Source organism: Cavia porcellus, unplaced genomic scaffold, assembly GCF_034190915.1.
Source record: "Cavia porcellus strain 051 isolate PalLab524CR breed Dunkin Hartley unplaced genomic scaffold, mCavPor4.1 scaffold_49, whole genome shotgun sequence".
Taxonomy (NCBI): Eukaryota; Metazoa; Chordata; class Mammalia; order Rodentia; family Caviidae; genus Cavia; species Cavia porcellus.
Window position 1 is genome coordinate 231,454 of NW_026947532.1, and position 10,760 is coordinate 242,213.

The window sequence follows — 10,760 nt, forward strand, 5'->3', positions numbered from 1 at the left end:
TTGGGCTGGTTTATGTGGTGAACTATGCACAATAGAAAATTCAGCATGCCACCACACAGAGGCTGAGGTGGGAGGGTCGCCATGAGTTGGAGGCCAGCCTTGGCTATATAGTGAGTCCAAGCCAGCCTGAACTGCATAACGAAACTCTCTCTCTTTTTTTTTTTTTTTTTGGTGCTGGGAATTGAACTCACGACCTCACACTTGCCAGGCAGGTGCTTATGTCACTGAGCTAAATCCCCGGCCCTTACAAAACCCTGTCTCAAAACAAAGCAACAAAAAAAACTTACCATTTAACCACACTGAGGCACTGCACACATTCACAATATGTGTGCTACCCACACCACGTGCCCCAAACTATCTCATCGCTCCCAAAGAGAACTTGTTCCCACAGAACAGGGACCATCCCCCACCCAGGCCATCATTCAGGCAGCCTCAAGATCTTGCCTGTTCTAGGGGTGTGGTGAAAGCTGAGCCACACAACTCCCACCCCTCTGTGTGGCAACCATGCCTGGCAGGAGGCCTAAGGTCACCCCAGGGTAGTGCAAACACAGCCGACACCGGGCTGCTGCCACTCACTGGCTCTTAAGGAACGTACTGCTGGGAACACAGGTGCACATACACCTGTGCAAGTCCCCACCCTCATGTCCTTTCTGCAGATACAGAGGTGGGTTTGCAGCACAGCATCCACAATCCACTCTCGGCTTTCCCAGCACCAGGGCACAGTTTTTGCAGTGACCTCCCACAGTGCCACACCCCAACATGCTGTGGGTCTGCATGCCCTCAGCAAGGCCTGCTTCTAAAGTCTCATCTTTTTCCTTGGCAGAACCAGGGATCTAACTCAGAGCCTTGTGCATGCCTGGCAAGTTCTCTACCACTGAGCCCCAGCACAGCCTTCTTAAAATTTTGACCCAGGTCTGGCAGAATGTGAGCTCTCAGTCTTCCTGCCCCAGTTCCTGCAGGGCCAGAGTGCTGCCCTCCAGCCAGGCCACAGACTTCCATACAGCTGTCCAGGGTTCATAGAAAGAATCCTGCAATCCCTGGGATGTGGCTCTGGGCTGACCCAACTGTGTGTCTCCCCAATGGCACTGTCTAAGCCATCAACCGAGAGGACTATGAACCCCTGACGGGTTGCCAAACAGGGTGTGTCACTCCTGCTAAGGGACCCTGGGCGCAGCACAACAGGTGGGACTTTTACAACTGGCAGACTTGGGGTGTTTGCTGTCCCTGCCACTGAAGAGTCCACACTTTCTGCAGGACAGTGCTGTGCCAATCTCACTGTCCTTCAGGACAACAACACTGGGCCTAGAGAGCCAGGAAGACAGCTGGTGGGAAGAAATCAGGTTTCATTCATGAGCAGGACCTCAGGAAATAGCAAGGCTGTCATCCTCAAAGCTCCACCCTGGAGAACTCTGAGGACACAAAGGGCTCAATGCAGGGAGGTGGCCACCACAGGTGACACCCTGGGCCTCATGCAGTGTTAATCAAGTGCTCTACCACCAACCACATGCTCAGCCCTTCTTATTTTTGACACAGGGTTTTTTCCAGGCTGGCTTTCAGTTTGACCCTCACGCCTCAGCCACCCTTCACTGGGAATTCAAGAGTTTGTCACTGTACCCAAGGGCTTTGACAAGAAAGGAAAAGCACAAAGGAGAGTGCATGGGAGCCACACATCCCAGCTCCAGATCCGCCTCTGGCCCTCTAGATGTGAGGACTTCCTTACAGTCATCACAGATCTCCTAGGTGGCCCCCATGCCAACCAAACACATGATTTCCCCCGTGTTAAACGGGACTCTACCTTACAAGAATGTAATTAGGACGACCTTGGCCTACATGTGGACATTATTGTTATAGCCTATTTCTAACCATTGTGCCTCATTCCTGTTCTGTATGCGCCGCTTGGCCCCCTCCCTCCCTTCCTATCTTTCTAGGTTAAGTTTCTATTTCCTGAGAAAGCTGTAAAAGCCTTAGGTTTCAGTTTCCTGTAACACCCACCCCTACCCCTCATCTGGCTATCTGTAATAAAATGTGCTGTTCTTTAAGAAATGCTATCCTCTGTAAAAATTGTAAAATCTTACCTAATTGATATGTTAACCATTGTTGCCCTCTACAAATAACAGATGTGGCGCTAAAATAAGCTAACAGAGGTTGTTAATTACTGCTAGACTTCTCTGTTCTCTGCTGAGGAAAAAAAGATGTTTGCCCAATCTAAACTTGCTTGTATGCAGGGAGATTTGCTTGTTAGCCCAACCCTTATCTGAACTTTGCTCTTCCCAATGTAATCACCAAGTTCCTGGTCTGTAGTGCGCCACACCCCCACCCCCCTCCTTGCATTGTGAGACCAGCAGCTGTTTGTGGTTTTTACAAGGTAAAAGCCCTGCCTTTTAGCTGTCAGGTGCACAGTCTCCAACTTGGCTCCCGAGGATTGCATTGCCAGACCTGGCCTAAAAAAAAACCTTTGCTCCCTAAATTTTAATTTTCTTGCTTCCTTGGGTTTTATTCCCAGGTCCGAGCTATCACAGTTGTCACCAAATACCTGGGTTCCATAAGTCTAGAGAAAAGTTGTTGACCAGTCAGCTTCCTGATGTGTGTCTTTTCAGTCAGGATGGGACGGAAGGCAGAGAGCAACTCGGGCTGAGGAACACCGCAACTGGTGTGGTAGCTTCCGTCAGAGCTGTCATGTATAGCAAATCGCTCAGCCCTATGGTCTCAGAATTAGTATTTTCAAAAAACCTGTACTTCTCTGCAGAGCTGAGGATGGGTCCCAGGGCTCTGCTGACTTCTAGCCCTGTCCACTTTCTTTCTTCCTTTCTTTTTGATACAGGATCTCATTGAAGCACTAAGTTGGCCAGGCAGGATTCATATTCCTGCCTCATCCTCCCAAGTAGTTTGGGCTACAGGGACCTATCAGTGATTTTGACAGCATGGAAGGGTTTCCAGGAAAGGGGTCCAGCACAAGAGCCACTGCCACACAACCCTCCAGAGGTCAAGGAGATGGTCATGGTGGCTCAGACTTGTGATCCCTAGTGAAGGAATCTGACCTCCGACACCCTATCCTGGGCCGCAGCCTCACGATGAGCGAGCGGAGTGAGCTGTTACACCCTGGAACGGACCTCACTGCTCAGCCCCGCAGCTGATGCAGTGGGGTACCTCCTTGTATGACCAGAGGCACAGTGCCTTTGCACTGACCACCCAGTCCCATCATAATTTTTTCCTTCCGCAGCCCATTTTTATGTTCACGACCCTGCAAGACCCCATGGCCCCTGCAAGTGAGGCGGTCTGGTCTCTAGTGCTAGGATGGTGCCTTTCAGGTTTGTTCAGAAACCTTTTTTTTTTTTTTTTTTTTTGGTATTGGGAATCAAACTCAGGATCTTGCACTTGGCAGGCAGGTGCTTGTGCTGCTGAACTATATATATGCCCAGTCCAATTTTTGTCTTGTTGAGCTCCTACCGCTGCTGCTTTTTCTTTTTGCCCTAACACTCGGAAGACCGAAGCAGGAGGATTGAAAGTTTCGGTCTGCCCTAGGCAGTTAAGTAAAAATAAAGCATTTTTTTTTGGTACCAGGGATCAAACTCATGACCTTATGCTTGCCAAGCAGGCACTTATGCCACTGAGCTACATCCCCAGCCCTAAAAGTAAGGCTTTTAAAAGGCTAAGGACCCTAGGTCTAGGACATAATACTCAGCACATCAAAAAAACAAAACAAACGGCTGTGCACATGCGCGCACGCCCTCAGCTTGCGCCGTCTGCGCCTGCTCAGGTGGTGCGGATCCTGGGCGGTGTCTGGGGAGCCGGCGTGGATGAGGACTTCCAGTCCCGAGGCCTGTGTCCCCGTGGGGCCGGGCCGTATGTGCTCTGGAGTCGGCAGCCGCGCCCATCCCAAGACCCCACAGCGGGCGTTCGCAGGCTCGCCCTGCGCCTGCCCCACGGGGCAGAAACAGAATCTGTGCAGCCCTCCCGCCCCGCTTCCTCCCCTTTCCCTTTCCTTCCGGTCCCATGAAGTGTCCTTGGCTCCTTGCACGCACAGCTCTGCAGCGACCCCACGAGACAGTAGCACCCGAGGGTGCGCGCTCAGGAAGCCTCGCAGTTCCTGACCACTATTGAGAGCTGGAGACGAGCATGAGGGCCTTCCTAGCCTGCCAGGTTAGTCCTGGCCCCCGCCACCCGTTGGTTTGTCAGCAAGGGCGCCTACCAGGGAGGTGTATCAGGGCTCCGCTGTTTATTCCAGGATGTCCCATCTGTGGGAGTGGAGATGGGCAATGATCTTGAAGTCCTTGTGGAGGAGGGACTGGGGTTAGGGATGGTGGGGTATTGGTGTGGGGAGCCCCGAGGGAGAGCCCTGCGGGGGGTGGGAGACAGCCAGGCATGGCCACTGCAGTGCTGGGTGTGCAGACCCAGAGGTCTGTCACAGGCCTGAGCTTGATCATGAAAGATAATGGGTAAGTGCGGAGGCCTGGGCCTGCCTAGTACGCTCTGCAGCTGTGTGAAGACATCATGTTTTAGGCATTTGCTCCCCTGCACACAAGCAAAGCTCAAGCGAGTGCTCAGTCATGGCTGGGAGCACATTGAGAAGGACCCCTGCACAGGCCCACTGTGGGCTTGGGGTCTACTAAGAGAAGGGTGCCAAGGCACACGGCTTCCTCTGAGTTTGCAGCCAGAGGCCTGGCACAGCACAGGGGATGGGCTCCAGTGGCTAGTGTGGGCCTGACACTGCTTTTCTGCCCGTCTGAGCTCATGGACTCCAGGCCACAGGATTAATCCACCGACACCCTCTCCTCATGGGTAAAGTGGTACCCCGTTTGGGCTGTGGCTTGGGGCAGGTGGCACAACGTAACATTCATAGCTGACCTTATATAAGTGGAGAGGGCAGTCTGGTGCCTTCTTGCTGGGAATGCAAGGGAACTAGAGGTGTGGACCCTCAAAGTGACCACAGCAGAGGAGGAGACAGAGCCTGGTCCAGGTGTAGACCCAGGGCCAGGGCTCCAAATACCGAGGCTATTTGCCCAGCACAGGAAGCTCAGGAGGATCTGGAGCACCAAGATTTGCCAAAAGCTGTAGTTAGGCGGCCAAGGAGTTTGTCCCTGTCCAGAGTAACCAGGAGGCCCCAGTATTGGGTTCTTGGGGACAGCCCTGGAATTCAGCAGTCTAACTGCCTGCTAACTGCTGAGACCAAGTCCTTGCGAGAAACAAGTGGAAAGGCAGGCCTGGCTCCTACCAGCTGGCTGCGTGTATGGGCAAAGTGGAGCAACGCCCATGGGCTCAGCTGGGCCAGCAAAGTGAGACCATCAGCCTGTCCCCAGTTGCTGGTCCAGCTGCCCAGGAGGGAGGGGCCGGTCTTAATTGCCTTGGGCAAGGTGACCAGAGATTTGCACCTGGGCTGCCAGGGTTCTGCCCCTTCTTTTTTTTTTTTTTTTTTTTTTGTCTTTTTGAGACAGGGTCTCACTATGCAGTTTAGGCTGGCCTTGAGCTCACTTTGTAGCCCAGGCTGGTCTCGAACTCACAAGGATCCTCCTGCCTCCGTCTCCCAAGTGCTGGGATTATAGACATGAGCCACCATGACCGGCTGCTGTGCCCCTTCTTGTCCTCTGCAGAGGACACCAGGCCCTGAGACCCCGGGCTGGCTCCCCCCAACAAAGCTCCTCTCCCACACTCCCACTCTCTGAACCCTTCACCTCCCACTGAGTCCCAAAGTCAGAAATGTAGCCAAAGGGCCCACACCAGACTGGCCGATGCATGTATGTCTGTGAGTGACAGGAAGTCTACCCTTGTGGAGTGCGCTGGCCGTTCCGATCTGAGTTTGCATGCTAGAGACATGCACCAGCGCCAGAGCCAGGGCTCTGTGCCCACCTGAGGCCCCAAATGCTGCTGGCAGTCTCGGAGCAGGTCAGGCCTCCTGTGACCTTAGCACCCTGGCCTGGTCCTTGTCCAGGATGAATGGGGACCGGAGCTCTCGGCCTTGCAGATAGGCCTCCAAACCCTGGGAACAGGCAAGATGGCACAGCTGGGATCCCACAGCAACCCCGGGGCAGGATCACAGCTCTGCCTGGAGGCACAGTCAATGGAGGGCAGATGTCCGTCCCCACAAGATTCAGGCAAAACCTGCCTGTTCTGCGCCTGGCCTCAGGCATGGAGTGTCCTGCCACCCCCTCAGGATACCTCGTTCCACCTGCATCCTTGAAGGTCCTCTGTAATTCTAAGGGACCATTACCCCCACTGGTAAACTGAGGCAGGGTTGTGCTTTGTCTACCCCAGCATCCACCTCTCCCAAGCCTTTCCCTCGTGCATGGAAGCCAGACCCTCAGAAAACCCCAGAGCCCTGGGACAGGTGACTCTCACCTCTCCTGAGTAAGACACTAAGGGTGAAATCTCGCAAATGGCTGGAGGATCTCCATCCTGGGGCAAGCTGTGGAAAATGTGCTGGTCAGCAATTGGTTCTTGGGGACTGAGCCACCCCAGTACACCCACAACCACCCTTCTGGCCCCTTCTCTGTGAGCTCTTCTCCTGGGCCATGTCCTGTCCATGGTAGGATCTGGTCTGGGCTACGAGTGTAGGGCACCCAGTGCAAAGCCCAGACAGCCAGGCCCAACAGTCACCCCAGGGAACACAGGAGACAGAAGGCGCATGTCTGTTTCCTTCTAGCCCCAAGCCAAGCAACCCTGCTTCTTACTGAGGATCACGGCTAGCCAAGCCTCAGTTTCAAAGTTTATGACTAAGTTTGGGGCTTTGGCGCCAGCCCCCAGCTCCGAGCAGAACTTGAGGGATCAGGCTGAGAGGCAGAGCTGAACTGAACTGAGGTCCCGGTGCAGCTGGGGCTGACCAGACTCATGTCCACCTGTGTTTGGTGTGGTGCACAGGGGCAGCATGGCAGGGGTCCTGACCACCACCCCAGGGCTGGGTACTGACAGCCTTTCTACAGGACACACCTGGGCCCACTCACCCATGATGCTCAGGAAGCTGGTCCCCACGTGCATCCAAAAAGCGGGCCCCAGCTTGCAGCGCCCATTGGTGGTGCTGCCTGAGCAGGGCCCGCCTGGCCGTGGAAGGGTTGTCTCTGGCTGCAGTGTCAGCATTCTTCAGTGGGGAAAACTCTTCCTCCCGAGACACTTCAAAGGCAACAAAATTCCTGGCAGGAGAAGGGCGGCTCACTGCGTGTCCCAAGGGGTGGCCTAGTATTGGGCAGGCCAGGCCAGCCAGGTTCACAGGTCCAGGAGGGGCCCACAGGTACTCAGCAGCCATGGTAGCCTCAGGCTCTCCCTTCCCTGCCCACCAGTTGAGAGCCAGGCTGAGGGAGAGCCGCAGGTGCTAAGCCCTGGGGGAAGGGCGGTGGAGGGGACCCTAGCATCCTTCTGTGGCCTCAGCTGCCCATGCTCCCACCAGCAGATTCCACTTCCTCTGGAAACAAGAGTGCCCTCCCAGCCCGATTCAGCACTACCAGGCTGGGGCTCAGCCCCCACCACCAGGACAGAGTGAAGGAAGAAGGAAAAAAATAAGTGACTTCTACCACTAACTTAGCAAACTGGAACACATCAAACACAAACTTCTCCATCTTTATCCCATTCGGTTTTAGCGGCTTTACCAGATTTCCCTCCTCGTCTATGTATGGGACCTTCTTCACGGCCACATGTGGCTTCAGCAATGGCTCAAAGTCCCTGGAGCAGAGGAGAAGAAGGTTCAGGCAAGGAGCAGAGGCCAGGCAGGGCAGGCTGGCAGGTGGACACCATGGGACACAGGTCTCCTCCTGCACCCCCAGTACTGAGAACCACATGCTGTCAGCTATGCCCTGCCGGTTGTGTGGAAACCGGCAAACCCAGGGATGGAGCCGGGCCAGTGGGCTCAGGGCCAGGTCATGAAAGGCAGATGCCAGCAGGGTGTGACCACATCACATCTCCAGGGCCTCCGCTGGTCATTTCTCCTAACCTGTCCACCACTTTCCACCTCAGCCCTATCTCGGCCCACTGTCTTCCAGCTGCTATGGCCAGCCCTTGGCCAGCGCAGGCGGCCCTGGCTGACATCTCGAAGCCCTCTGTTGTCACACCTGGTGACCCTCTGCAGGAAGCCTCGGGTGAAGAAGTGGTTGCAGATGTTACCCGCGCTGTAGAGCAGGCCCCCGTCAGCCCCAAGCAGCCCTGCAGTCTCAGGGCTGATCTCGCTGTACTCCACCACTTGGGGGACACCGTCCACCTGGCACACCACGCCCACAGGCTCCTCTGGGTAGGCTTTTTTCACCACCTGCGCCCACCAGGGAGAGTTGAGTGTCAGGCTGGTAGTGCAGGACAGGGGACAGGACTTGTGGGGACAGGGACCAGGCAAGACAGGGGCGGGGCTCCATGTGGGCGTGACCTAAGGGAAGAGGCACAGTAGTGATGGAGCCCACCACGTACGGGGGCGGGACCGAGGAAGGAGCCCGGTTTGAGAAAGGCAGGCGAGGCCTACAGAAGGTGGGGCTGGCTCTGCTGCTAGACAGGGCTTCCATTGAGCTTGATCTATAGGGATGGGATTCTCTGGGGTCTACAACCGAGGGGGGGGGTTCGTCATGGGCGTGGTCTCAAGTCTTGCGGGCGGGGCTCCACACTCACCTTGGCACCACAGTCTGCGCCCCGCAGCACGCAAAAGCCGATGAAGACTGGGTCAGCCAGCCGCACTAAGATGTTGTCCACACAGTACACGTGCACAAACTCCACCCCTCGGCGCTCCATGTCCTCCAGGACCTGGTAGTCCGCCAGGGCGCGGTACAGGCCCCCGTTGCCATCTGCAGAGCAACACAGAGATGGGCCTTGCCGCAGAGCAAAGCCTGTAAAGGCCTGTTTTGACCCTCACTGTCCAGACAGCCTGATGGTTATACCAGAGAGAGAGGGCAGGTGACCAGCTCACATCTAGCCTGGGACTCAGACATCCTGACTCCTGCGCACTCTGAGCTCCTGGTTAGGTACCCCGTCTCGCGGTGGCCTACCTGGGGCCATGGCAACCTTGTCTTTTCGCTCCAGGATGGCTTTGCCGTCGAAGGTCACGGCGGGTAGCATGCGTTGCTCGAACAGGACCACATTGGCAGGGTCCAGGTGAAAGAAGCCATGCTCGTTGAAGAACTTGGCCGTGGGCCCCAGTGTAAACTCGCTGGTCATGATGTACCTGGCAGGGAGGGACATTGGTGAGCCTCCTTCAGGGGCCTGGCGAAGGCACAGTCTGGGAAGTACTAAGTGGGGTCTGGTGGGCAGAAGGACACACCAGGGCACCGTGCAGCGGGTCCCGTGGCGCTCGCCAGCCAGCTGCTCCACACGTCGAATCCGCTCGGCCTGCAGCTGATACAGAGTCTTCCCGCTGGGCAGCCCCACTTGGTACATGCCCTTGGGGTAGGTGACCCCCAGGCGAGTGCCCTGCCCGCCGGCCAGCAGCAGCACAGCCACCTTGTTCAGGGCGATCTGACGAAAACCTGGGCGGGGCGGGGAGTGGAGTGGCCACCGTGAGGGGACGCATGGGTGCAGGACGAGCAGCTTTCTCCGGGAGCAGTAGGCCAGCCAACCCAGGGCCCCTCCCGCAACCAGGCCACCGCGCCGCCCACCTTCCTCCTCCCAGCGCCGCCGCGTCTCGGGGTCGTCGCGGCACACACTGCCTACGCTCTTGGAGGACAGAGGCCGCAGGCGCTCAGCCAGGCCGGGTGTGGGGCCTGGAGCGCGCGCGCAGGCCTCTGCTGCAGAGGCGCAGTGCTCGCGTAGCGTGTCGGGATCCAGAAGGGCCAACTCAGCCAACAGCGCGGCGCGCGGCCCGGGGTCCAGCTCGGCCCAGAAACGCAGCAGGTGGCTCTGGCCCGCGCGCTGCAGCCTGGCGCGCACATCCGCCTCGGAGGCCATGTCGCTGTCGCCACGCGCTCAGCTGGCACTCGTGACCCGCACGCGCAGTCTGATCGACTAGCGTCACGAGATCCAGAGGGCTGGCCTAGCCCACCCCCCCTCTACCCGGCCGGTCCAGTCTGGCCCCGCCCCGCCCCGTCCCCATCCGGCTTCGGGCTACGTCTCCTCCGGCTGAGTCCCCTCTATCCCCGCCCCTGGGACAGCCCTGGCCGGTCCCAGGACGCCCCGCCTCTGTCCCACCCCTGGTTGGGTCCCCAGCCCCTTAAGCATCCCGCCCCCAGGAGCTGGGGGTCCTCAGGTTAGCGCAGAGGGAACAAAACATTGGACAGCCGGAGGGGAGAGTGTGGAGGTCCGGGAGCTGGACACCCCGCTGGGGTTTTGAGCCTCGGTCTGGACCTGCATAAGGTTTGCCCAGCCCTCTGCCCATCTTGCCCTTCCGCAGTCACGAGGGTCGGTCCTTGCCAGGGTTTGGGCATGAGTTCACCAAGTGGGCCCCAGACCGCCCGGGCTGTCTGGGGATTGAGGGAGGCCAGATCTGAGGCCGGCTATGGGCGAGGTGGGCCGGTATCTTAACTATCTACCAGATTTCACAACACACTGCTTTCTATAAAGTCACCTGTGAAAACTATGAAACCATAGCTTTGGCTGTTTGGGGACAAACTTTCCTTTAGCAACTAGTTTTGTTAAATCTGAAAATAACATGCAAACATCTGTTTAAAATCCACATGGTGGGCTGGGGATTTAGCTCAGTGGCATAACCACCTGCCTTGCAAGCAGGTGGTCGTGAGTTCGATCACAGGTACCGATAAAAAAAAAGAAAAGAAAAAAATACCACATGGTAAGCTGGGTGTGGTAGCACATACATGCAACCTCAACATTTGGAAGGCTGAGGCAGAGGATCACTTCAAGTTTGAGGT

General features: G+C 56.6%; 1 protein-coding gene across 2 annotated transcripts; it reads right to left on the reverse strand.

Moving 5' to 3' along the window:
- Positions 1-118: 118 nt before the first annotated feature.
- On the reverse strand, positions 119-9,911 carry Uap1l1 (UDP-N-acetylglucosamine pyrophosphorylase 1 like 1). Of its 2 annotated transcripts, XM_063244109.1 has the most exons (10): positions 9,555-9,911; positions 9,221-9,425; positions 8,949-9,124; positions 8,575-8,747; positions 8,034-8,227; positions 7,507-7,647; positions 6,936-7,121; positions 6,334-6,400; positions 5,845-5,974; positions 119-2,671 (listed from the first exon to the last, which is right to left on the reverse strand). In XM_063244109.1, exons 1-9 carry the CDS (start codon positions 9,841-9,843, stop codon positions 5,882-5,884), a joined length of 1,524 nt encoding a protein of 507 aa, XP_063100179.1. In that variant the 5' UTR covers positions 9,844-9,911; the 3' UTR covers positions 119-2,671; positions 5,845-5,881. The 2 variants fall into 2 exon arrangements, with proteins under 2 accessions (XP_063100179.1, XP_003473148.1); XM_003473100.5 differs by lacking the exon at positions 119-2,671 and having other exon boundaries at positions 4,198-5,974; positions 9,555-9,910.
- Between the last annotated feature and the right edge of the window lie 849 nt (positions 9,912-10,760).